Here is a 22,942-nt window from a genome sequence, read left to right on the forward strand (position 1 = left end):
ATATACTTTTCACGGTGTCGGATTCGTCGCATCATTGGTATATAACTACTACATGCATGTATCCTGGTCAAACGTGGACACACAAGTATGACAATTTTGTCACAGCTAGCCACAATCTGAATCAAACCAAATGTTGCAAAGTTAAAGGCCTGATTCTTAGCTCTAGCTCCTTGATTTTCCCGATGGGATGATTTTTAGTGGCTAGCTAAGTAGGTAAGAACTTATTCTGATGGGGATTGGAAGAGGGAGGAGTGAAGAGCAAAAAAAATATGGAGAAGTGGTTCTTGTCAGATTTCCACTAGATTTTTTTATATTTTTTTTATGTTTGAATCAGAAGGAGTGATTCTCACAGGGAAGCTGCTCCAAAGGGCTCAACGGAATGGCCACAGAGTACTTCTTTGTTTTTTTTAATAAACAGGCATGAATGCTAACTTTTGTTGTGAGAGGAGCTATAGTTGCACTTTTTTTTTACCCCTTGGAGGGAGTGTTCCATATGAACTTGTGTTTTTCATTATAAAATGGTGCTCAGTCATATTCTCTTTAGATCTAACAATTTCTTGCATGATGCTCGTGTTTAATCCAACAAGCTAAGTCCTGACCTACAGATTATTTAGGCATATACTTACTCCATTCTAATTATAAGATGTTTTGGCTTTTTTAGATTCAATACATTTAATTATGTACTTAGATATACGCTATGTGTATAGGGCATTGTTGTGGTACTCCCAAATGACTGTGAGACGTTTATTTATTTGACCGGATCGTTAATATCACATATTACCTCTGAGGAGGTATGAGGTAATATATGAAATATATTTATTTAATTTTTAAATTTGTAAAGTAGGATAAATAAGGAAACTTTTAGATATAAGATTTTTTTTAGATTTAATCGATGCATGTGTGACCAAACAGATATGGTAAATATTTTTATTTTGCAACTTTAAACTTCATGTATTTTGATTGCCATGTAATTTTGCATGTGATCTCATACACTTCATTTCACATATACCATATGATTTACATGTATGATAGCATGTGATTCTGTGTTGCCGTATGAACGTGTAGCTTGTGTGTGTTTATATACTTGTTAAGTGAGTGTCCGGAAATGTGGGTGTGTGTTAGCATGTGTAGACGTGTTAGGTGGATATTGTATGTGTTGTATTCTTTAGCCACACTAGCTACTTGACAAGGAGCTGTGCTGACGATGCACGTCCTGCTGTACATGTTGGCTGCCCACTTTCTTAGAGCCAGCTGCAGTGTGGTAGAAAAAAGTGAAAAACGATGCCTGGAAAAGTGTTTGTGTCCGAGCATCGTTTTTCAACACTACACAACCGATGCTTCATTTTCAAAATCAAGCATCGAGGAATATATAGGCATCGGTACCCAATCTTTCAATCCCGTTGCTCAAGCCTCGTGTTATTGCTGTATATGTATGTATATATGGTTGTTTTCATACATCAACAATTGAGAAAATAAACTACAAACATCGGAAACCAGCTATTGCCATGGATAGCTCCTCCTCGCCAAGTTTCACAGACATTCTCAACTCCTCAAACATCAATTCAGATCCATAAGATATAAACACACAACAACACCCTAATTTTCTTCCACACCATTATCAGATGAACTACCCCTACACCACCACTACCACACATTTTCATCCCCACACGTGTGGATATCGTGAAGACGCTGCTACTATTGCTACGGTGTTAATCGCCAACGAACGTGAGGGGCACGGGCAACGTGTCATTGCTTGTGGTACACAAGGATGCATGACAACTTCCACTACATCGACGTGCTCTTCTTCCACTGCGCTGAGCAATCCATGATCCTCTTTATCTCAGGTGAACGTGGAAGATGTGCTAGTGTAGTGATCCCGTTTTCCGACACCTTTTTCACATCTAAAATAGCGAGAGAGTTTTCCCCAGTAGTTGTCCTCACCCTGTGAGGCTTCATTTTTGTCGTCCTCTATGAGGCTTCGTTTCAATTTTGGATTTCCTGTCCTTGATGCTTAAACGACATGCAATTTTGATGAGATTTTAATGTGTTTTGACAATGTAGCCACCTACTATAAAGCCCAAGAAAATTTTAGGCGACGAAACAGTGCCACCGTAGCAGATAATACCTGAGGGCTTAGAAGTGAGAGGCGTCTCGGGGCACACAACCGGTGGTCCAGGGGCATACGAAGAAGAGGGGCAGAGGAGATCTAAAACAACAAGAGTTTTGGTTATTATATGTTTTCTTGACAATTATAGGCCAATTTTATTCGACCAACATAAGTGCAGACACTAGTTCATGAGGGAAGATAAGTCAGTTTCAGTGTTCATGGGACAATCTATACAAGAGCAACTAGTTCTCCTGCTTCGCACACGCCAAGAGTTTATTCTGAAGATACTTAGACATGTCAGCTCTGAGGCTTCAGAACATCTATCAAACCCCTATGCCGACCAATCAAAAGGCTTCGGAAAGGAAATGGGTCTCAACTCGTTTTTGTTTAATGGGTATGATATCATTCAATCTGATTCTATACGGTACTGATTGGGCTGATGATGAGGAGAACTTCTCGAAAGAGATACTTAACTACGTTCGATTGTATTTCAATGAAAGTATCACGTAATAACCATTATTACAATCGATATCTTTATTACAATCGCTATCTTTTAATGCTGTTATGTATATTGTTTGTTTGCCTTACCGAGCACACTAAAAAATATAATCTAGGAGGTAATAAGTCATTAAACTTTTTGTTAGTTAGATATGATGAAAAAACTGCAACACTAGCTTATAAGGCGACACTAGCGTATGAGACACCACCGGGAGGACAAGCAATAGCAGCTCACATAAGAACAGGAAACTAATCACCAAATGTTTTCTATTGTGATGCGAATCTTGAATTCTGCATTTAAGTATGAATTCAATGTACTATGTGTCATGTTTGAGATCTCTAATTTCTATACTCAGGAGCGGAGCTCTCAATATGGCAAGATATAAGACTTGCCATACCTTATTTTTCCAATGATTCTTTAATTTAAATTACTGTTTACAATAAATGTGTTGGTTGTTGATCAAACATGAGAGATGCGAGTGGTGAGAAAGAGAGAGAGCCGAATGAGTGAGGGGTAAACCCCCTCTCCACCTTCCTTGTCTCCCCCTTTTATAGGAAAGGTGGGAGGAGAGGTTTTCATTTTTCTCCTTGGTGGGCTTGTATTTTACAATAGAGTCTCTACAGGGTTACAAATGGGACCTAAACCTTATCTTAGAAGTCTGTAAGCTATGTAATTGTGCCCTAAAACAACAATGAGGTCCCTGACATATAGTACACCCCCAACAGTAGCCCCTCGGCTATTCAGTTTTTATCAAAAGTACAAGACCCAATGGCCCAATTACAACTCAGTCCTGACATGCAGCTCTTGTCTATACAGAGACAATGTCTGTGGATGATTTTGTCGTTAGCTAGTCTTCGGTGTCGACCTTCGCTCAAACCTTCATGACCCTGTCCCTGGCAGAGCCCTTGATACCTCCTCTCATAATTGAACCATCGCCGAAGACATTGATGTAGTCAAAGTAGGCGAAGTAATCAATGTAGGCGAGGTAGTTGTAGATGATTACGACACATCTTCAAGCTTTCACTCACAGGCGCCAAGCAAATCTTTTGTCTTCAAGCAGATTGCTTGTCCAATGCGCTCCTCACCTACCTCTCTTGGCTTGTGCTTGTGAGAAATTCTTTCGCTTGCTTGAAGTAAAGGACGCAGGCGTGGTTGATGTCATAGAAGTCGTAGATGGGGATCCCTCGCTCCAATTGATGTCGAAGGCGAAGTCGAAGATGCTAATGGCAATCCCTCAACTCCAAAATGTTGGTGAATGTGTAATCGAAGATGTTGATGGCGACCCTCACTCTAAATCGATGAAGGCGGCGTCGCTTACCCCAAAGCTGATAGCGAAGCCCCTTGCAAAAAAAAATGATGATAAAGGCATAGCCGATGATGTCGAAGTTGGAGTATTTAGCCACTTGTGATCTATGAAACTATTTAGCCACTTGTGATTAGATCTATGAAATAAGACCGATGCATGTGTTTTCAAAATAGTTTGTATGTACTAGCAACTTATATTATATATGCAATAGCTATTTATGCATTAAGCGTGTAGCAACATATATATTAACATTCCAACAAATTATATAAACTAGCAAACGTCTAGCAACTTATGTATTAAGCGTATAGCAACTTATTTGTCAATTTCAATATTCATTATTTGCTGTCACTTTCAATTCTAGTTTATTGTACTTTTAGTTTTAGTTTTTTTATTGTGTCTTCTTTAGTTTTTATTTTCTATTTTCTATTTTAGTTCTTTTTTTATTAATTTCAGTTTCATTTTGCAGCAAGTCATGTTTGCTAGATTTTGTAATAACCGTCTGCTAGTTGAAGGCAAGTCTTTTTTAATGTTTTTCGTTGTGTCTGTTCTAGTTATCATTTCCTATTTGTCATTTTCAGTTTTATTTTCTGGTTGTCATTTTCAGTATTAGTGTCTGGTAGCTATTTTCAGTGGTTCAATTTTTTGTTCAGGTTTGAATGCCAATTTAAATCCTGCGTGTTAACTATTCTTCAATATTTCCTTCTTTTAAATATTTCTTTTTTAATGCTTATTTTAGTTTCAATTTAATGAGTTTTGAGCAATTTCATTTTTTTTGTTTTTTAGTCATATTTTTTTTTAGTTTCATATTTCAATCACCTTTTAGGTCTTCTGCATATTAGTTGCCTCACCTACAATGTATTACAATGTATAAGTTGTTACAAAAGATAGCTATTGAACACATAAGTTGCCACACAATAATTTGTCTCCCAGTTTCAGTTTTCAGTCAAGTTTTTTTTCAGTTTTATTAGTTTCAGTTTTCAGTGTTGTCTTTTTAATATTTCTTAGTTTCAATTCTCAGTCACCCTTTTAGGTTTGAATGCATTCCTAAATCGTACATATTAGTTGTGTAATAACTTATTTCATTTTTTCTCAATTATTTGTTTTGTTTTCTGGTTGTTAATTTCTTTTTTAGTCATTGGTAATTTTAGTTTCTGTTTTTTTCACTGATTTGTACTATTTAGCCACTTGTGATGAGATCTATGAAATAAAACTATGGTACATGTGTTTCAAAATAGTTTGTATGTACTGACAACTTATGTTATATATGTAATAACTATTTATGTATTAAGCGTGTAGCAACCTATATATTAATCTTCCAACAAATTATATATACTAGCAAACCGTATAGCAACTTATGTATTAAGCGTGTAGCAACTTATTTGTCAATTTCAGTTTTCATTATTTGTTGAGATTTTCAATTCTTGTTTATTGTGCTTTCAATTTTAGTTTTTTATTGTGTCTTTAGTTTTATTTTCTATTTTCAATTTTAGTTCTATTTTTTGTTTGTCAATTTCAGTTCTATTTTTTTTATTAATTTTAGTTTCATTTTGCAGCAAGTCATGTTCGCTGGATTTTGTAATAACCGTCTGCTAGTTGGAAGCAAGTCTTTTTTTATGTTTTTTGTTGTGTCTGTTTTAGTTATCATTTCCTATTTGTCATTTTCAGTTTTATTTTCTGGTTGTCATTTTCAGTATTAGTGTATGGTAGCTATTTTCAGTGCTAGTTGGAACCATCTGCTAGTTGGAGTCGAAGCCCCTTGCTGAAACATTGGCGAACACATTGCAGAGAAGTTTAATCGGATGGATGTAGTTATACACTAGAAATAGGCCGGGTGCAATTATTCCATGGTTCAATTCATGTCTTCATGCATCCAATGCTTGGTCTGTTCATGGCCCCATCTTGTTCATTGTTGAGGCCGAGGCAGAAGAGCCCGGCCCAGGCAGCCTTATTCGTTTTGGTGGGAATTGAGGAGGTTTTAAAGGGATTGAGTGAGGTTGAATCGATAACAAGTCAAAATCTCTCTCAACCCCCTTTCAATCCCCTAAGAGAGAGGACTAATCGAACAAGGCCTAAGGACGCAACCAACAACAACAATACCAAGACAACCAACAACAATGACATCAAGATGCAAGCACAAATTTTATGACAAATCATCACTTTGTTCAAGCGCTCACCCCATCTTGTGCAATACACCAAGGAACTTGGACATTAATGATAACAGAAAGAAATTTTGATGAACAATTCAACGCTACGCAAACAATCTAGAGTTACTGCTATAAGAGATTCAAGCAGGGGTCGTGCCCCCCCCAAACACAGTGAAAATTTTTAACACCCTATAAGAAATTCAATTTCATAGCACAAAAAATATTATTTCACCTAATTTTTATGATAACATTGTGTTTTTTTGTTATGAATACTAAATATATGTGTATAAACATTGAAAAGCTATTAAGACATACACTTTTTGTATATATTTACCATGTTTACAATGTGTCGTCGTATTGTCTGGCCCCCTTAATCAAAAGTTATGGTTCCGCCACTAGCGCTATCGACTTCGCCTACGCCAACACTTCGGCTCAAGGGGCTTTACAATATACTTTGGCGTCATCAACTCCGCCTTTACCTACACTTCGGATCGAGGGGCCCGTCGTCAATATCAGCATCTTTGATTTTGCCTTCACAACCAATTTGGAGTGGGGGGGTCGCCTACATCATTAGCTACAACATCCACACCTACGTCATCTACTTCAAGTACGTGAAGAATCTATCACAAACACCAACCAAGAGGGGCTAGGGATGGATGGATTGGAGAAGCAATTCGCCTGTGGACAGAAGCATTGTTCGGCACTCGAGCACTCGAAGGCATCGCAACCATCCTCTATGACTACTTCGCCTACTACGTCCACTTTGACTACATCGACGATGGCTTGTCCATGAAGTGAAGCTATCAAGGGCCCAAGACCACATGAAGGGTCAAGCCGTGAAAAGTCAAATAAAGAAGACTCTAGTGAAGGTTGCTATTAGAGACCAGCTAAAGACCAATGCATCTCTAGTCGATCTTTGTATAGTTGAGAGCTGTGTGCATACTTTTTTCACCATACCCTTTTTCCCACTGGGTTTTTGGTATGGAGTTTTTAGCAAGTCACACACATATAGGTTGTGAAGAGCGATCCTCACAATCGAGATCTAAGAGGGTGTTTGGGACTACTCCACAAACTCCACCGTGGAGTAGCTCCACAAAAAACTAGAGTTTGTGGAGTACCTCTTTAGGTGCTCTCGCAACTCTACACTTTTTCCCTGAAAGGAGTGCGTGGAGCTGAAACTGTTTGGCTAAAAAAATATGGAGCGAAGCTGAAAAACGTGGAGCAGAGCAGTCCCAAACACCCCTAAATGTAATTGGGCTTCATGTAGTCAAAATAGTTATTGTGTATGTAGTTCCATCCAAAACCAAATAGCTGAGGGGCTACTATTTAGGGGCGTGGCATGTGTTAGGAAACCCCATTAGTGTGTAAAAAAGCTAAATTATTAAGTCTAAGCGTTTGATTATGAGTGTTTTGGGGGGCCGTTATAATTTGTAGGGACTCATTTGTAACCGAAAGCCACATCAGGGGAAGAAATGAAAACCTCCACCTCCCACCTTTTCCTATAAAGAAGGGAAGAACAAGGTGGATAGGACTCCACTCTCTCAATTGTTCTCACTCTCACTCTCCTTTCTCCCATCTCTCATGTTCGTTACTGAACCAACAATAACTCTCAATACAATTGTTGTCTTTAAATGTGTTGGTGTGTATGGTTTCGTTTGCCTTGCGGAGCATACTAAAAATACAAATAAAATTTGTAGCTGTACAATGTCTATACTAGTTGTTTTACTTTTCTATTCAACTAACTAACTTCTGAAACCAAATATGTTATTCATATTTGTCAATACATGTTAAATATTTGCTATTTTTATCTATGCCTAGTGGCGTCAGACTCTGGCCCCTCAGAACACTCACCGCCGTGAGAGTCCGGTCGCTCAGAACACCTGTCGCTGCTAGACTACGACAGTTTAGATGACCTAATGTTTGTGTTTTAAGCTATAGAGAATGAGGGATGCGTTTGGAGTGATAACCTGCTACTGCACTAGTCAATACTTGAGCAGATCAACTGGATTTGTTGGAGCAGTTGTACGTGTTCGTGTGTAACAACATTACATGGTATGTCATTTTAATCAAACTTCATTTCTTAATAAAAATGAAAAATTAAACTAATTAGCACATTCTTTGCATACTTTCATTGTAGAAGCACCAGCTTTGGCAGCAACATCAGCACCAGCGGCACTAGCTTATTATGAAGCGGCACCAACTTATGTGGCGACACTAGCTTATGAGGCGCCACTAAGAGAATAGCAACAACAACACTAGCCTATGAGGCGGCACTAGTGGCACAGCTTATGAGGTGCCACCGGGAGGACCAACAGCACCAGCTTAGATAGAAACAAAAAAAAAACTAATAACCACATGCTTTCTATTGTGATGCAAATCTTGAATTTTACATTTAAGTATGAACTCAAGAACAATATATGTATTATTACCAACTCAGATAGGACCAGAAATCTTGACTGCTACACCAACGGCACTAGCTCATGAGGCGGCATCAAGGCTCTGATGCCCGGATCAGTCAGTGAGAGGTTGTAGTAGCACTTTGCAGTTCACGAAATTGATCCTCTCTTATTTCTCTTTAAAAACTTGCGTACTCAACTATTATCTCTTAGTAGGTATTATACGATGATGTACCATTAGTCCATGATGAAAGCTATTCTACTGCTATATACGATGATCATTCAGACTTCTTAGGCAGCGTGCACTCGGCACAGATCAAAGGCAATCAGCGTAGCGCCCACAAGGTATGGTAAACAACTATACATTTAATACTCTTGTGTAGGTGTCGTGTGAATGGTGTGATCCAAATAGTCATTGATAATAACTAACATCATGCAGCCCAATTTAATCGTATAATTCATACTTATCATGTTATTTAGTTCCCGTATACCAAATGACCGTGTAAATTTTAAAATTGTTTGCTAAATTTGTAAATGGTTTTACCGAATTGTATATATGAAAAATCTGATTTGGCATAACCCTTAGATAAAATCCTCCGCGACCGGCCCTCAACTGCAACGCCTCATCAGGTAAGCCCAACAGCTTCTACCTGCTACAGACCTAGAGTTAACGTATTTATTTTATTTTTTGGTTGTTGGATAGTTGGATGATTAATTAGTTAGTTAGTTCGGTTGTTAATTTATAAGCACATTAAATATAAATTATCTAAAGATGGATGGATACAAAAGGAAGAGGTATATATTGTATTTTTGTAGGCATGAGGCAAGATCTGCATGTGCCCCCAACATGTGGACGTCTAGAAAATTTTCATTTTATTTAACATCTTACTTATGTGACATCTTTGGTTTAGACTTTATTTGCTTGTTCTGTGGATGATGTAGTTGTACTCTAAAAATAGGCCAGGTGCAATTATTCCATGGTTCAATTCATGTCTCGATGCATCCAATGCTTGGTCTGTTGATGGCCCCATCTTGTTCATTGTTGAGGCCGAGGCAGAAGAGCCCGGTCCAGGCAGCCTTATTCGTTTTGGTGGGAATTGAGGAGGGTTGAAAGGGATTGAGTAATAAGATTAATAAATCGATAACAAGTCAAAATCTCTCTTAATCCCGAGGGGACTAATTGAACAAGGCCTGAGGACTCAACCAACAACAATAACATCAAGATGCAAGCACAAATTTTATGACAGATCGTCACTTTGTTCAAGTGCCCACCCCGTCTTGCGCAATACACCAAGGAACTTGGACATTAATGATAACATGAAGAAATTTTGATGTACAATTCTACGCTACACAGTCTGAAGTTACTGCTATCATCGGACCTCCTTAACTCCGTGTTTGAGTTGTAATATACAAATGTCTGCGGCGGGTGCACATTGAGGTCCCAATCCAATCATTGTTGCTTTGGTTGGTTTCGGTTGTTAGCTTATTATTGGTTTTATTATAGTAATCGCTATCGTTGCTACGCCCCTATGGGTTTGCTGTTGGTTCACTCACTGATGTATGGGTGAAGTATCTGGTTCAACTTTCAAGTCCATGATGGCCCACAAACGCTACCGAAAAGAATAGAAAAAGCATCCTACTCTTTCATGCACATTGCCTAATCTGGGCTTTTTCTTCTTTTCAATATATATACAAAAAATCAGTAGCTCGTCTAAACAACAACAACAACAAATAATCACAGCTAAAACCAGTTTCATCTGTTGGTATCCTTTTTGCTGAGCTTCTGACATATATTGGCTTATTAACAATGAACATCGTCAGAATGCTAAATCCTGAAAACCGGAGATAGAAGGGAGTTCAGCATCAAGTACAACATGCCAGTGTTCATTCTTCCCTCCTGAATCCCCAAATTCTCTTTTTCTGAGCCTTGTCCTCAAGCAACCTGAAAATAAAAGGAAATTTGAGATGAATGTTTAAGGTTTTAAATCCTGACAAAAGTGTTTGTTGTTATGTAGAAACCCTTCCTTTTAGTATATTTAATAACCTTATGAGACACTCTCTTGAGTGTCTTTCTCAAAACACAGGACATCTTTTAGTAACTAGTTTCACTAATGAGGATAATAGCTTATCGAGGATTTGAGGTGACAGATTAGTTTTAAGTGTGAAAAAGATACTGCCAGAAATAGATGCAGCTCAAGCTCAAGTGCGCAATAATTTGGCCAAATAGTGTATTTCACAAAGGAACAAACATGTTTCCTGTCTCAGAGACAGACATTGGAAAGTGAAGCTGCAAAACCCATCGAGGAGTAATATACTATTATGTCCAAAAGTTCCAGATGGTCAACCCTAAAAAGTACCTCTTATCAAATGCAGGTGGAGCGCCAACATTCAATTACGTAGATATGTGTAAAACTAGTGTTCATAAAATCTTATCATCATCTTCCACATTGCAGCTTTTTCAGATGATTCATTACTGTAGGACCATAATTTCAAAAATAATGCACAATGCTGCTAGAGACTTCACCCCACCTAACTGTGCGCAAAATTGTTGTTAGAATGTCAAAATCTTGATGTTACAAAAAATATTACCTGGTACTCAACTCCCAATTATGTCCCCCCCCCCCTTCTTTTTGCATCAGCGTAGGCAAAAGGTGCTGATTGTGCGGTGCCCAAAATTACAACTTGTACTACTATCTATACTACAACACAAAACTAGCTGCAATAACAGAAAAACAGGTACTGTAGCAAAGAGAATCATATCATATAAGAAAAAACGTAGAATGCACTCATATGCATGAGCTTGCACAAGATAGATAATTCCATGGCCTTAATTCTAAGGTCCCCAGTAAGTCAGCATGCTACAACCAATTAGAGAATGCATAGGATATCAGGATCACCTTGTGCTCCCACAAAGGTATGACCCAAAACCTAGTAGCAAAAACACATGAATAGATATGTTCTGAGAAAGGCATCTTTGTTTTTTCCTTTTTGACCTACAAACCTGCAACAAGTGTATTACTGAGTTACACCCATTTGCATCTCTGGAAAATGATCTATGAAGATTGACATTCAAAATAGGCATGAAGTCAAGTCAAAATTCATCATCCAGATTCTCCTTAAACAATGTGTGGCATGTTAAGGAGCCTTTCTTTTTGGCCTATAAACTGACTAGAGCAAGTGTTGTGCAGAGTTACACCCGTGTGCAGTTCTGAAAAATGATTAACGAATATCGAACATTCAAAATGGACAGCTGAACCAACACTTGTACATTTCCTAATGTAAGCAAAAAATTCCAACATATTATGCCCCTCGTTAACTCAATCATATCGTTCGGATATGCCAATGTCACATAAAATTCACCAGGATACAAGTCCTACTTCGAACTTATTATCAATTTAATTTAATTACCCGTGATTGAACAACAAATTTCACTAGAGTCAGAGTACAAGTCATTTTTGCTCAACTGTGGTGGTCATATTGCCAAATATCGTGCTCTTAACAGTGACCGCCAACATATGAAACTATAAGTCTATAACATATTTTTTTTTCGAACAATGAAACTATAACATATTGCTTTGACGCTATTCAATTCAAGCTGACAACGCAATGGAAAGTCCATCCCTCCTCTCAAAAGAGAAAAGCAAAGTCCACTCAATTTCGATGAAGTAGTCAGATACAGATTTGTGCACATTTAGATGAACATCCGGACTCCAGCTACAAACTAGGATCAGAAAACTACACGAGCTAGTCTGCAGTGCAGCCAGCGATGGGATACGAAACTGAAAAGCGTTGGGCAACCGCGTACCTCAATCGACGTGTTGGTGGATGTCATCCCCGTCGTCGTCGTCGTCCTCATCATCCGACGAAGAAGAGGAAGAGGAGGAGGACGAGTAAGCGAAAGGGTGCGGCGCAAGCTCGGGGGGCCGGAGGACGAGGAAGCGGCGGCGGCTGCGGCGGAGGCGGAGCGGGGCGCGTGCGGGCCCGGGGAGGAAAGGGACGCAGAGGAAGGCGGCGAGGCGCGCGAGGAGGTGGAGCGGCGCGCAGCAGATGAGCGCGAGGACGCGGTCGGGCGGGAGCGTCTCCGGGTTGCACGCCACGCGCTGCCACGCCGCCGCCGAGCCAAGCGCCACCCACACCACCCACCCCGGCCGCACCGTCATGAATTGGAACCCCCAATTCAGCAATTCGCCTTCGCGTGCGCGGGGAGCGGAGAACGGAAGGGGAGGGGAGGCGCTCTCGGCGCGCACGGCACGAAGGCGGCAGCCCCCGTCCGCCTGCCGCGTGGATCTCGCCGCCGGGTTTGGGTTTTGCTGCTGTGAATTCTCTGATTGCCGTTTGCCGCGACCGCGATCGCGATTCGCAGTTGGATGGTTCGGAAGAACGCCGATGGAAAAATACTTTTTTATATAAAAAAAAACAAATAAAATCAAGTTTAAGGGCACGTGAACGGACCATAGCCAGCTCTAGCTTTATCTACTCGGCTGTATACGTGGACATGCAGTTGACTCAGCGCCTCAGCGTCTGCGGTGGAGCCCGCCTATCAGCGGAACATTTCTGCTGCGAATTGAACGCTCGGGGCTCTCTCTCGCATCGCATCTCCGCAGCGGATCCGATTCGTCGAGGCATTTCCGGGGCTGGGACGGGCTCGCAGCATGCGTCCGCGCATGTACCTCTCGTTCCCTACTCTCTCGATCGTTTGGGTGGATGGATACAAGCAACCAAACGAAAGGTTGCTCTGCATCTATTCACGCCCGTACGTGGGCCTGTATGGCTGGGACAAGACAGGCTGTATTGCAACGAAATCAATCACGCCCGTACGGCACTACAAGAATCTAGCTTTGCATTAACACAGAAAATAAGCAAGTGATACAAAAAATCACGATCAAAGAACACTACGATAGCCACCCAGCAGCTGAAAAATTCACAAGTTAATAATAGTGGAAGACAAATTTGCTCCCATTAATTAGAAGGGAAAACAACAGCTACAGCCCATGGTCAATGCATGAACAAGTAAAAAGGAACTTTGGTTGGAACAAGAAAAGAAAACAGTTTCGTCCACTGCATTTTATTTCATGCATTCTGATTTTGCCGTAAAGAGAAGACTTGCGACCATGTCTAATCAGCACTCTAGGGAAGTGTTCTCTGGTAGAGTGGAAGGGCTCCCAGTGCTTCACGCTCGGCGTTTTCCTTTTTCACCTGCAAGAAATGTGATATATCAAACAATAGCCACTTCTCATATGGATTCAGACAAAATAAAAAAGGGAAACAACTTTGCTGCTTTTAAGTCTAAATCAAGAACTTTGCAGCATAGTGCTAATCAACAGCTTGAGCTAAGGAGTTTCTTAAGCAGTGACACATCGCATGTCTGCAGTTAAAATTCTACTCCTAGAATCACAACAAAAATCATGTTAAGTTGCAATGTTGTTTACAAAATGGTTATTGTACACAATATTAGAAGCACGCCATATATAAGTTGTCCAAGAATTTGTAAAAGCTACGATTTATATCTTTCACTGAATATTGGTTTGCAAAAGTAAAATAGCATCAATATGATAGTGACCAAGAAAAGGAGTGAGACCCTAGGGAAATACCATAAGAGTAGTAAAGGCGGCCATGTAGCCACACAAGAACAAGTCATGATATCTAGGCTGAGATGAACTTTATCATTGGATGATACATGATATGATAATGATTAATGAACTACCTAATACAATGGCTTAATCATTAAAACTACATCCAATCCAAAGTACATTTTCCCTGATTCTTCCATGTTTACGCCTACTTAAATGCTAACCAATCAATGCAGTAGACTTGTCAGTTGCACTCATATTAAATCTAGCAACGATTGATAGGCAACACACTCCCAACCTTAATTCTTATCATGTAGATTAGCTCCCTTGTACGCATGAAAAAGAGGGAGTGGAGTGACACTAATGCAAAGGCATGTGAAATGCCAATGGCATGAAGCAAAAAGATTCTTACCAGAGCCAACATGTCACTCAAATATCCTCTGAATGGAACCTGCTGTGCCTGTACAAAAAGGTAAATGTTTCACAATGTGTAAGTTTACAAGGTTATATTTAACAATATTTTATGATACTGTAAGCATTACATGATGTGGAAAGAGTATCCGGACACAAAACTCAAGTCCATAGAGAAGAAAATTCAAGAACATGTACTTCCAAATTATAAGATGTTTCGGCTTTTCTAGATTTTTAGCTTTTGCTACGCACTTAGATATACCATATGTCTAGATACATAGTAAAAGCAATGTATCTAACAAAAATTAAAACGTCTTATAATTTGGAACGGAGGGAATAGCTGATAACGATATGATTTCACACATTGGAAATTCATATTTTAAAAATTTAATGAACTAAAGGCTTTACATTCTCACTCTATTTTAAAATGTTGGCATTTTAGCTTTGTCCTAGGTCAAATGTCTCTAACTTTGACCAATCTATAACACCAAATAAATGTACTATCAAGACATATCATGGTGGAATTAGTGAAACTAAGTTCATGCTGTAAATGTTGGTCCATTTTTATTATATACACTTGGTCAAAGTTAAAGAAATATGGCATAGAACAACTGAAATGACCGAAATTTTGGAATAGATGGAGTGCATGACAATATCTGCAAGGCTGAAAAGTACAAACAAAATTCAGATTTAGCATTCATCTAAACAGCTAGGCAGAACATCTTCAAGGCAAAATTTAGGACGAGCATGAACATTAATCTAAATCAACAAAAAGAAATTCTCAATCCAAAATGGTACACTGAATTAAAAAATGCATAAAATGCCTGAAATAACAGAAACAAACTCCCTCCTAGCCAATGTCTACATTTGGAGACTGCATATACAAAGACAGGCTCATCCATAAAAATCCTGGAATCAATCTGCCCATCAGCCTGAAGGCAAATGCTTCCCTAACAAAAGAATGCTGGAATCAATCTGCCCATCAGCATGAAGGCATGTGCTCTCCTAAATTCCTAACGCAGCCGCATCATCAGCCTAATGCTTATTTCAATCTCGTCTCTCACTGAAACTTAGTTGAAGCGTCCACCCTATTCAGAACCGTTGGCCTCCTTTGAAACTTCAGGCAAGTAGAACAATATGAATCAAAGGTACAACCCAAACACATCAGCGGACACGTTTCACTTGACATGCAATCATCCGCAACATTACAGCGATAATGAGTCACGTCAGGAGTAGTTTTCAGCAGTACGACCTAGAACCTATCTAATGCAACCTCGGACGCTACCGTCACAACAATCACGACCATAATATGAATCGAGAGATCCAGATCAAGGGGAAATGAAGGGGCACGAACCTGGAGGTGCTCGGGGAGGTACTGGTGCTTCATGGAGAGGTCCATGGCACGCTTGAGGCGCTGGATGCGTGCATCGACCACCTCCATGGGAAGCCTCCCGAGCGCCTCCTTGATGTCCAGGTCGAAGTAGGGGTCGTACAGGTCGTCGTACCTCAGCCCTGTTGGGTCGGATCACCGGATCACACGCACGCAGCAGATCCGAAACGCAACGCCAGTCAGATCAAGGGAACAAGAAGGAAAATGACGAAATCGCGAAGGGAACCCGGCAGGATCGAGGCCATCTCGGATCCGGGATTACCGTATTTCCTGAGGCGCGAGGAAACGGCGTGCATGTGGAGGCGCGCGAGCGGGTTGCGGCGCGGGTTCACCAGCCAGTTGGACAGCGCGTTCATCAACGACGACATGGTGGCGGCGCCGGGACCGAAAACCTCTTCCTCGTCTCGTGCGGCGGCGGGACGCGTTGTTGTCCTTCACCTCCTCGCTTTTGGGGCAGAGAAGAAGAGGAGCGGTGGTGGGCGTGCGTGGGTGCGTGGACGCCGTCTCGGGCCGGGGCCTTTGGAAACTAAATGGGCTGGGTACTAATAGCCGGCCCGCACCGAAGAATTTTTGGCCTTATGGGCTTGCCCATCGTGTTCGGTTTGGAAAGCCTCTGCAGTGGATACGGTCCCAGATCGCAAAGTTTAATAAGCGACCGGTCGCGCTCCGCCTCCAGCGCGCGACACCCGTCCGTGACGGGCCGGCCCAGTAGTGGCCATCGCCTCCCTAGGCCGAAGCACCAATCCCCACTCCGGGCGTCTCCTTCTCCACCTCCTTCGTTCGCAGCACACCTCTGCGCTCCGATCGAACCTCCCGCATGCCGTGTCCGAGACGAGATGAGCGAGCAAGCAGCGGTCGACGAAACGCCCCCGACGCTCTCATGCCGCACCGCGCTCTGCGGCGCGCTCTCGGTACACGGCCGGTGTGCGGAGGCGCTGGCGTTGCTCGCCGTCCCGGAGGCGGCGGCGGACGGCAGGGCGGTGACGGTGCTCCTGGCGGCGTGCGCGCGCCGGGATGGTGACCGAGGGGAGGCGCGTGTTCGCGAGGGTGCCTCGACCCGCTCTGCAGCACTACACGTGCATGGTGGAGATACTCGGGCGCGCCGGGAGGTGGAAGAGGCGGAGGGCCTAGTGGTCGGGATGGAGGCGCATCCGGACAGGGTCATCTTCCTGGCGCTCCTCGCCATGTGCACGGCCGCGTCAACGTCGCCGAGCCGGTGTCCGAGCTCATGCGCCGGTATGGTATTGAGTGAAAACGCACGGTCTGACTAATGAATCAGCAGTTGAAATGCAGTTCAGACCCAAGATCTGATCATCCATCATCGTGCATCTTTTGCGATGATTGCTTGGACATGAACCTGACTATGTGGTAGTGACCTAGTGTTTCCTGTTAGTACATTGGATTCTATTCAGTCGTTCATGCAGCAAGAGCCCTCCTAGCTTCTAAAATCAGAAATCTATTGACTGTCAGTCTGTCTGCTGTGGTGAAGGTCTTCAGGTCAGTTCTGGCATCACATGAACATTGCGCCTGAATGCAACAAATGGCCATGAGATGTGTGTATATAGATTGTCATGCCAATTTTCTTGTCTCAGTCTGTAAATTGTCACATCAACTTTGTTGGAGCTACCAGTACAGCCAGGACTTGTGAAACATGGATGCTTGATTACAAAATTTTAACTTTTAGTCAAGTTTTGTGCAACAAGGTTCTGATTGAGATTTCCATGAAACTAACAAATTTGGCGTTGTTGTCATGTCAGGGAACTTGTGGTGATGCACACTCATAATTAAGGTCTAGAAGCTGCCGAGTTTCCTACATGTTCCGTGGTATGGAATGTATCTGCTAATATTGTTGAAAATGGAATATTAATGGCCAATGTAAGAATCTTAACATCCAGCGGTGCCATATTTCCTGAGTTAACATGAAGATTTTTCTTTTTCATTGTGTCTACATTAGTTTTCAACTTCTATTTGTCAATTTCAGTCTCATTATCTTGTTGTCAATTTCAGTTTTAGTATTATATTTCTTTCTTTCTTTTATTTTATTTTATCTACTTTAGTCCTCAAGAACTAAAATTGTCGATTTCAGTTCAATTTTCTGGATGTTATTTTCAGTTTCAGTTTTTTCACTGTTTTGTACTATTTACCCACTTGTGATGAGATCTATGAAACTATTTAGCCACTTGTGATGAGATCTATGAAATAAGACCGATGCATGTGTTTTCAAAATAGTTTGTATGTACTAGCAACTTATGTTATATATGTAATAGCTATTTATGTATTAAGCTTGTAGCAACATATATATTAACCTTCCAACAAATTATATAAACTAGCAAACGTGTAGCAACTTATGTATTAAGCGTATAGCAACTTATTTGTCAATTTCAGTATTCATTATTTGTTGTCACTTTCAATTCTAGTTCATTGTACTTTCAGTTTTAGTTTTTTTTATTGTGTCTTCTTTAGTTTTTATTTTCTATTTTCAATTTTAGTTTTATTTTTTGTTTGTCAATTTCAGTTCTATTTTTTTATTAATTTCAGTTTCATTTTGCAGCAAGTCATGTTTGCTGGATTTTGTAATAACCGTCTGCTAGTTGGAAGCAAGTCTTTTTTTAATGTTTTTCATTGTGTCCGTTTTAGTTATCATTTCCTATTTGTCATTTTCAGTTTTATTTTCTCGTTGTCATTTTCAGTATTAGTGTCTGGTAGCTATTTTCAGTGGTTCAATTTTTTGTTCAGGTTTGAATGCCAATTTAAATCCTGCATGTTAACTATTCTTCAATATTTCCTTCTTTTAAATATTTCTTTTTTTAATGCTTATTTTAGTTTCAGTTTAATGAGTTTTGAGCAATTTCATTTTTTTTTTGTTTGTCAATTTCAATTTTTCCCTATAATTTTACTTTCAATGCTATTTTGCATTTTTTTTGTTTTTTAGTCATATTTTTTTTAGTTTTAGATTTCAGTCACCTTTTAGGTCTCCTGCATATTAGTTGCCTCACCTACAATATATAAGTTGTTACAAAAGGGTAGCTATTGAACACATAAGTTGCCACAAAAGAATTTGCCTCCTAGTTTCAGTTTTTTCAGTCAAGTTTTTTTTTAGTTTTATTAGTTCCAGTTTTCAGTGTTGTCTTTTTAATATTTCTTAGTCTCAGTTCTCAGTCACCCTTTTAGGTTTGAATGCATTCCTAAATCGTACATATTAGTTGTATAATAACTTATTTCATTTTTTCTCAATTATTTGTTTCGTTTTCTGGTTGTTAATTTCTTTTTTAGTCACCGGTAATTTCAGTTTCTGTTTTTTTTCACTGATTTTTACTATTTAGCCACTTGTGATGAGATCTATAAAATAAGACTATGGTACATGTGTTTCAAAATAGTTTTTATGTACTGACAACTTATGTTATATATGTAATAGCTATTTATGTATTAAGCGTGTAGCAACCTATATATTAACCTTCCAACAAATTATATATACTAGCAAACGTGTAGCAACTTATGTATTAAGCGTGTAGCAACTTATTTGTCAATTTCAGTTTTCATTATTTGTTGTCATTTTCAATTCTTGTTTATTGTGCTTTCAGTTTTAGTTTTTTTTATTGTGTCTTCTTTAGTTTTTATTTTCTATTTTTTGTTTATCAATTTCAGTTCTAATTTTTTTTGTTAATTTCAGTTTCATTTTGCAGAAAGTCATGTTTGCTGGATTTTGTAATAACCGCCTACTAGTCGGAAGCAAGTCTTTTTTATGTTTTTGGTTGTGTCTACTTTAGTTTTTATTTCCTATTTGTCATTTTCAGTTTTATTTTCTGGTTGTCATTTTCAATTTTAGTGTCTGGTAGCTATTTTTGGTGGTTCAATTTTTTGTTCAGGTTTGAATGCCAATTTAAATCCTGCATGTTAACTGTTCTTCAATGTTTCCTTCTTTTAAATATTTGTTTTTTCAATGTTTATTTTAGTTTTAGTTTAATGAGTTTTGAGTTTCATTTTTCATTCAAGGTTTGAATGTATTACTAAATCCTACATATTAGTTGTATAATAACTTACCCTCTAAGTTAGCACCCTATGTAATGCTTCTTCTAATAATTTATGCCACTACTCTTATCTTTTAATAAATCTCCCACCATTTTTTAGCTCGTCATGTTTCTCGGCTCATACAGTGGGTTATATAATAACTTGCTCCTCTAGTTGATAGTTTATGCAATGCTTGGTTTAGTAATATGCTCCTAGGTTACAACTTGTCTTGTTTTATGCCGCTACCTTTATTTTTTTTATAAATGCTCTTAGTGGCAGCAAGTCATGTTTCTTGGTTTTTTGTAATGTGTTGTATAATAATTTGTCCCCTAATTAGCACCTTATGCAATGTTTATTGGAATAATTTGCCCCTCTAGGTTGCAGTTTGTCTTATTTTGGTCCGCTACTCTCTTTAGGGGTTACTACCTTATGTAAATACTATATAACAAATTTATTATATTCCTATGGTAACAATCGATTTGCATACCATGTAAAAAATTTATTTTATTTTTGGAGTAGCAAGTTTAGTATTACATGGTAGCAACTTATTTCATAAATCTCTTAGCACATATTTATACATAAATTGCTACTAAAATAGATTTTTTTGAAACATAGATAAGTGGGGTCTAGTTTTATTTGACTCGTCACGTAAAATATACCGGTGCAAACAGAATTAAAAGGGTCTATCTACTCACCGCTCGGGTGATTTAGGCGGACATGTTACCCGGTGGTTGTAGCCCCTACCATGCTCCGTTCCACGAGAAACAAAACTCGAGTGTTTTTTAACCATCTAACACTTGGCATCTAGATCTAGCGAATCAAAAAAAATATTAAACAAATAAAAAAATAGCCAGATTATTTCTATAGAAGGTAAATTAAAAAATTTCAAAAGAGAACCAAATAAAACATATAGAAAATAAAAAAGGCAAAAAAATCAGATAAATGTTTGAGTAATTTTGCTCATATCTCATTTATGAATAATCAATTTACACCAGTTAAATATAAAATTTACATCTAAACTGAAGTAGTAAAATATGGTTTAATAAAATATAACTTGCTCTTACTAAAGAAAGGAATATAGGGGCTAGGTGATTTGACGCTACTAATCAGCTAGTCTTTGCACCTGCCCCTACGCAAAAGCAGCATGCACAGACAGCACTGCATAGCACACCATCGGCGCGCATACAGCCATACAGGGGAGGAGAGGGAGCGTGTCAGACTGTCTCCAATGAGGAGATGCAAGCCCAAAATATGTTACGCACAGTTGCTTTGCCTATCGAAAACAATCTCCAACGGGTGACCCAAAAATATCACCCATTTTGCGTACCGGCACAAACCATACGTAAAAAAGCATCACCACTCTCCTCGCTACCCAAATCTCTGATGCCACCGCCGGCGGCAGCGATTTCTCCTGTGAGGGCTTCGGCGCGGCGGACTGCGAGCTGCTAGCTGCGCTCGACTCCAGTGCGGGGGCAGAGCGGATTCAGAGAGAGAGAGCGCGGGGAAGAGAGGGCGGAACAGAGGGAGAGCAGAGCTCAGCGACTGGCAGCAGCCCTGGTGGTGCCCGGCTGAAAGGTCCTAATAGCTACAGGGGGGTGAATAGCCTAATAAAAATTTCTACAACAACACTTAATCAAATGGTTAGACAATTATGAGACGAAGCAAGTGTTGCGCTAGCCTACTCAAAATGCAAGCCACCTACCACAATTCTAGTTTAGATAGTGTCAATTCACACAAGAGCTATGACACTACCCTATGTGAGTGTGCTCTCAAAGGCTAACTAAAGAGCCACACTAACCAAGCATGCAAGCTCTCACAACTAGCTACACTAAAGAGCTTGTCAACTAGTTTGCGGTAAAGTAAAGAGAGTGATCAAGAAGGTTATACCGCCGTGTAGATGAAGAACCAATCAATCACAAAGATGAATAATAATGAAGACCAATCACCTCGGAATCAATGATGAACACAATGATTTTTACCGAGGTTCACTTACTTGCCGGCAAGCTAGTCCTCGTTATGGCGATTCACTCACTTGGTGGTTCACATACTAATTGGCTTCACACGCCAAACCTTCAATAGGGTGCCGCACAACCAACACAAGATGAGGATCACACAAGCCACGAGCAATCCACTAGAGTACCTTTTGGCGCTCCACCGGGGAAAGGTCAAGAACCCCTCACAATCACCACGATCGGAGCTGGAGACAATCACCACCCTCTGCTCAACGATCCTCGCTGCACCAAGCCGTCTAGGTGACGACAACCACCAAGAGTAACAAGCGAAATCCGCAGCGAAACACGAACACCAAGTGCCTCTAGATGCAATCACTCAAGCAATGCACTTGGATCACTCCCAATCTCACTATGATGATGAATCAATGATGTATATGAGTGGAAGGACTTTGGCTAGGCTCACAAGGTTGCTATGTCAATAAAAATTGCCAAAGATACGAGCCATAGCCGGTCATGGGGCTTAAATAGAAGCCCCCATAAAATAGAGCCGTTGTACCCCTTCACTGGGCACACTGCGCTCTGACCGGACGCACCGGTCCAATAGACCGGACCCTGGACTCAGCGTCTGGTCCACAGATGGACGCCACGTGTCCCTGGCTTCAAACGCTGTTCGTCAGATTTTAACGGCTACGAACCTGACCGGACGCTCCGGCAAAACTGATCGGACGCTGGAGCCTCAGCGTCCGGTCGAGTACAGTAAGGATCTAAAACCAGTTTTCCTCGACCGGACGCGTCCAGTCCACCTCGACTGGACATAGCCCAGCGTCCAGTGGTAAACCCTAGCCACTTTACCGCCAGTCAGCGCGACCGGACGCAGGCAGTCAGCGTCCGGTGCTTTTGGATCCAGCGTCCGGTCACTTGACTGACGCTGGCATCTCCTCCATTCTCTTTACCCTTGCTCAAGTGTGCTAACCACTAAGTGTATCATCTTGTGCACATGTGTTAGCATATTTTCTTAAACATTTTCAAGGATGTTAGCACTCCACTAGATTCTAAATGTATATGCAATGAGTTAGAGCATCTAATGGCATTTTGATAACCGCATTCCGATACAAGTTTCACCCCCTCTTAATAGTACGGCTATCAAACCTAAATATGA

The 22,942-nt window shown here is 40.3% G+C and overlaps 3 protein-coding genes across 4 annotated transcripts; 1 reads left to right on the forward strand and 2 right to left on the reverse strand.

Annotated features, from left to right (window-relative positions):
• Positions 1-10,105: 10,105 nt before the first annotated feature.
• Positions 10,106-13,013, reverse strand: LOC136535215 (uncharacterized). Of its 2 annotated transcripts, XR_010778959.1 has the most exons (3): positions 12,258-13,013; positions 11,350-11,453; positions 10,106-10,394 (listed from the first exon to the last, which is right to left on the reverse strand). XR_010778959.1 is itself a non-coding variant. In XM_066527523.1 (2 exons), exon 1 carries the CDS (start codon positions 12,610-12,612, stop codon positions 12,259-12,261), a length of 354 nt encoding a protein of 117 aa, XP_066383620.1. In that variant the 5' UTR covers positions 12,613-12,922; the 3' UTR covers positions 10,106-10,394; position 12,258. The 2 variants fall into 2 exon arrangements, 1 of the variants encoding a protein (XP_066383620.1); XM_066527523.1 differs by lacking the exon at positions 11,350-11,453 and having other exon boundaries at positions 12,258-12,922.
• A 318-nt stretch (positions 13,014-13,331) lies between these two features.
• On the reverse strand, positions 13,332-16,307 carry LOC136535214 (cytochrome b-c1 complex subunit 7-like). The gene is made up of 4 exons (XM_066527522.1): positions 16,086-16,307; positions 15,788-15,945; positions 14,435-14,482; positions 13,332-13,648 (listed from the first exon to the last, which is right to left on the reverse strand). The coding sequence occupies exons 1-4, from the start codon at positions 16,189-16,191 to the stop codon at positions 13,580-13,582; spliced, it is 381 nt and encodes a 126-aa protein (XP_066383619.1). The 5' UTR covers positions 16,192-16,307; the 3' UTR covers positions 13,332-13,579.
• Positions 16,308-16,615: 308 nt separating this feature from the next.
• On the forward strand, positions 16,616-17,718 carry LOC136535204 (uncharacterized). The gene is made up of 2 exons (XM_066527507.1): positions 16,616-17,059; positions 17,581-17,718. Exons 1-2 carry the CDS (start codon positions 16,660-16,662, stop codon positions 17,592-17,594), a joined length of 414 nt encoding a protein of 137 aa, XP_066383604.1. The 5' UTR covers positions 16,616-16,659; the 3' UTR covers positions 17,595-17,718.
• The last annotated feature ends 5,224 nt before the right edge of the window (positions 17,719-22,942 follow it).

This window comes from Miscanthus floridulus, unplaced genomic scaffold, assembly GCF_019320115.1.
Source record: "Miscanthus floridulus cultivar M001 unplaced genomic scaffold, ASM1932011v1 os_2617_1_2, whole genome shotgun sequence".
Taxonomy (NCBI): domain Eukaryota; kingdom Viridiplantae; phylum Streptophyta; class Magnoliopsida; order Poales; family Poaceae; genus Miscanthus; species Miscanthus floridulus.

Bases quoted from the DNA above. Each gene is read 5' to 3' on its own strand.
- LOC136535215 (XM_066527523.1), bottom strand. From the start codon at position 12,612: ATGACGGTGCGGCCGGGGTGGGTGGTGTGGGTGGCGCTTGGCTCGGCG.
- LOC136535214 (XM_066527522.1), bottom strand. From the start codon at position 16,191: ATGTCGTCGTTGATGAACGCGCTGTCCAACTGGCTGGTGAACCCGCGC. The intron at 15,946-16,085 runs GTAATCCCGGAT...CCGACCCAACAG, and splicing joins CTCGCGCCTCAGGAAATACG to GGCTGAGGTACGACGACCTG. The intron at 13,649-14,434 runs GTAAGAATCTTT...CATTTCTTGCAG, and splicing joins TGAGTGACATGTTGGCTCTG to GTGAAAAAGGAAAACGCCGA.
- LOC136535204 (XM_066527507.1), top strand. From the start codon at position 16,660: ATGAGCGAGCAAGCAGCGGTCGACGAAACGCCCCCGACGCTCTCATGC.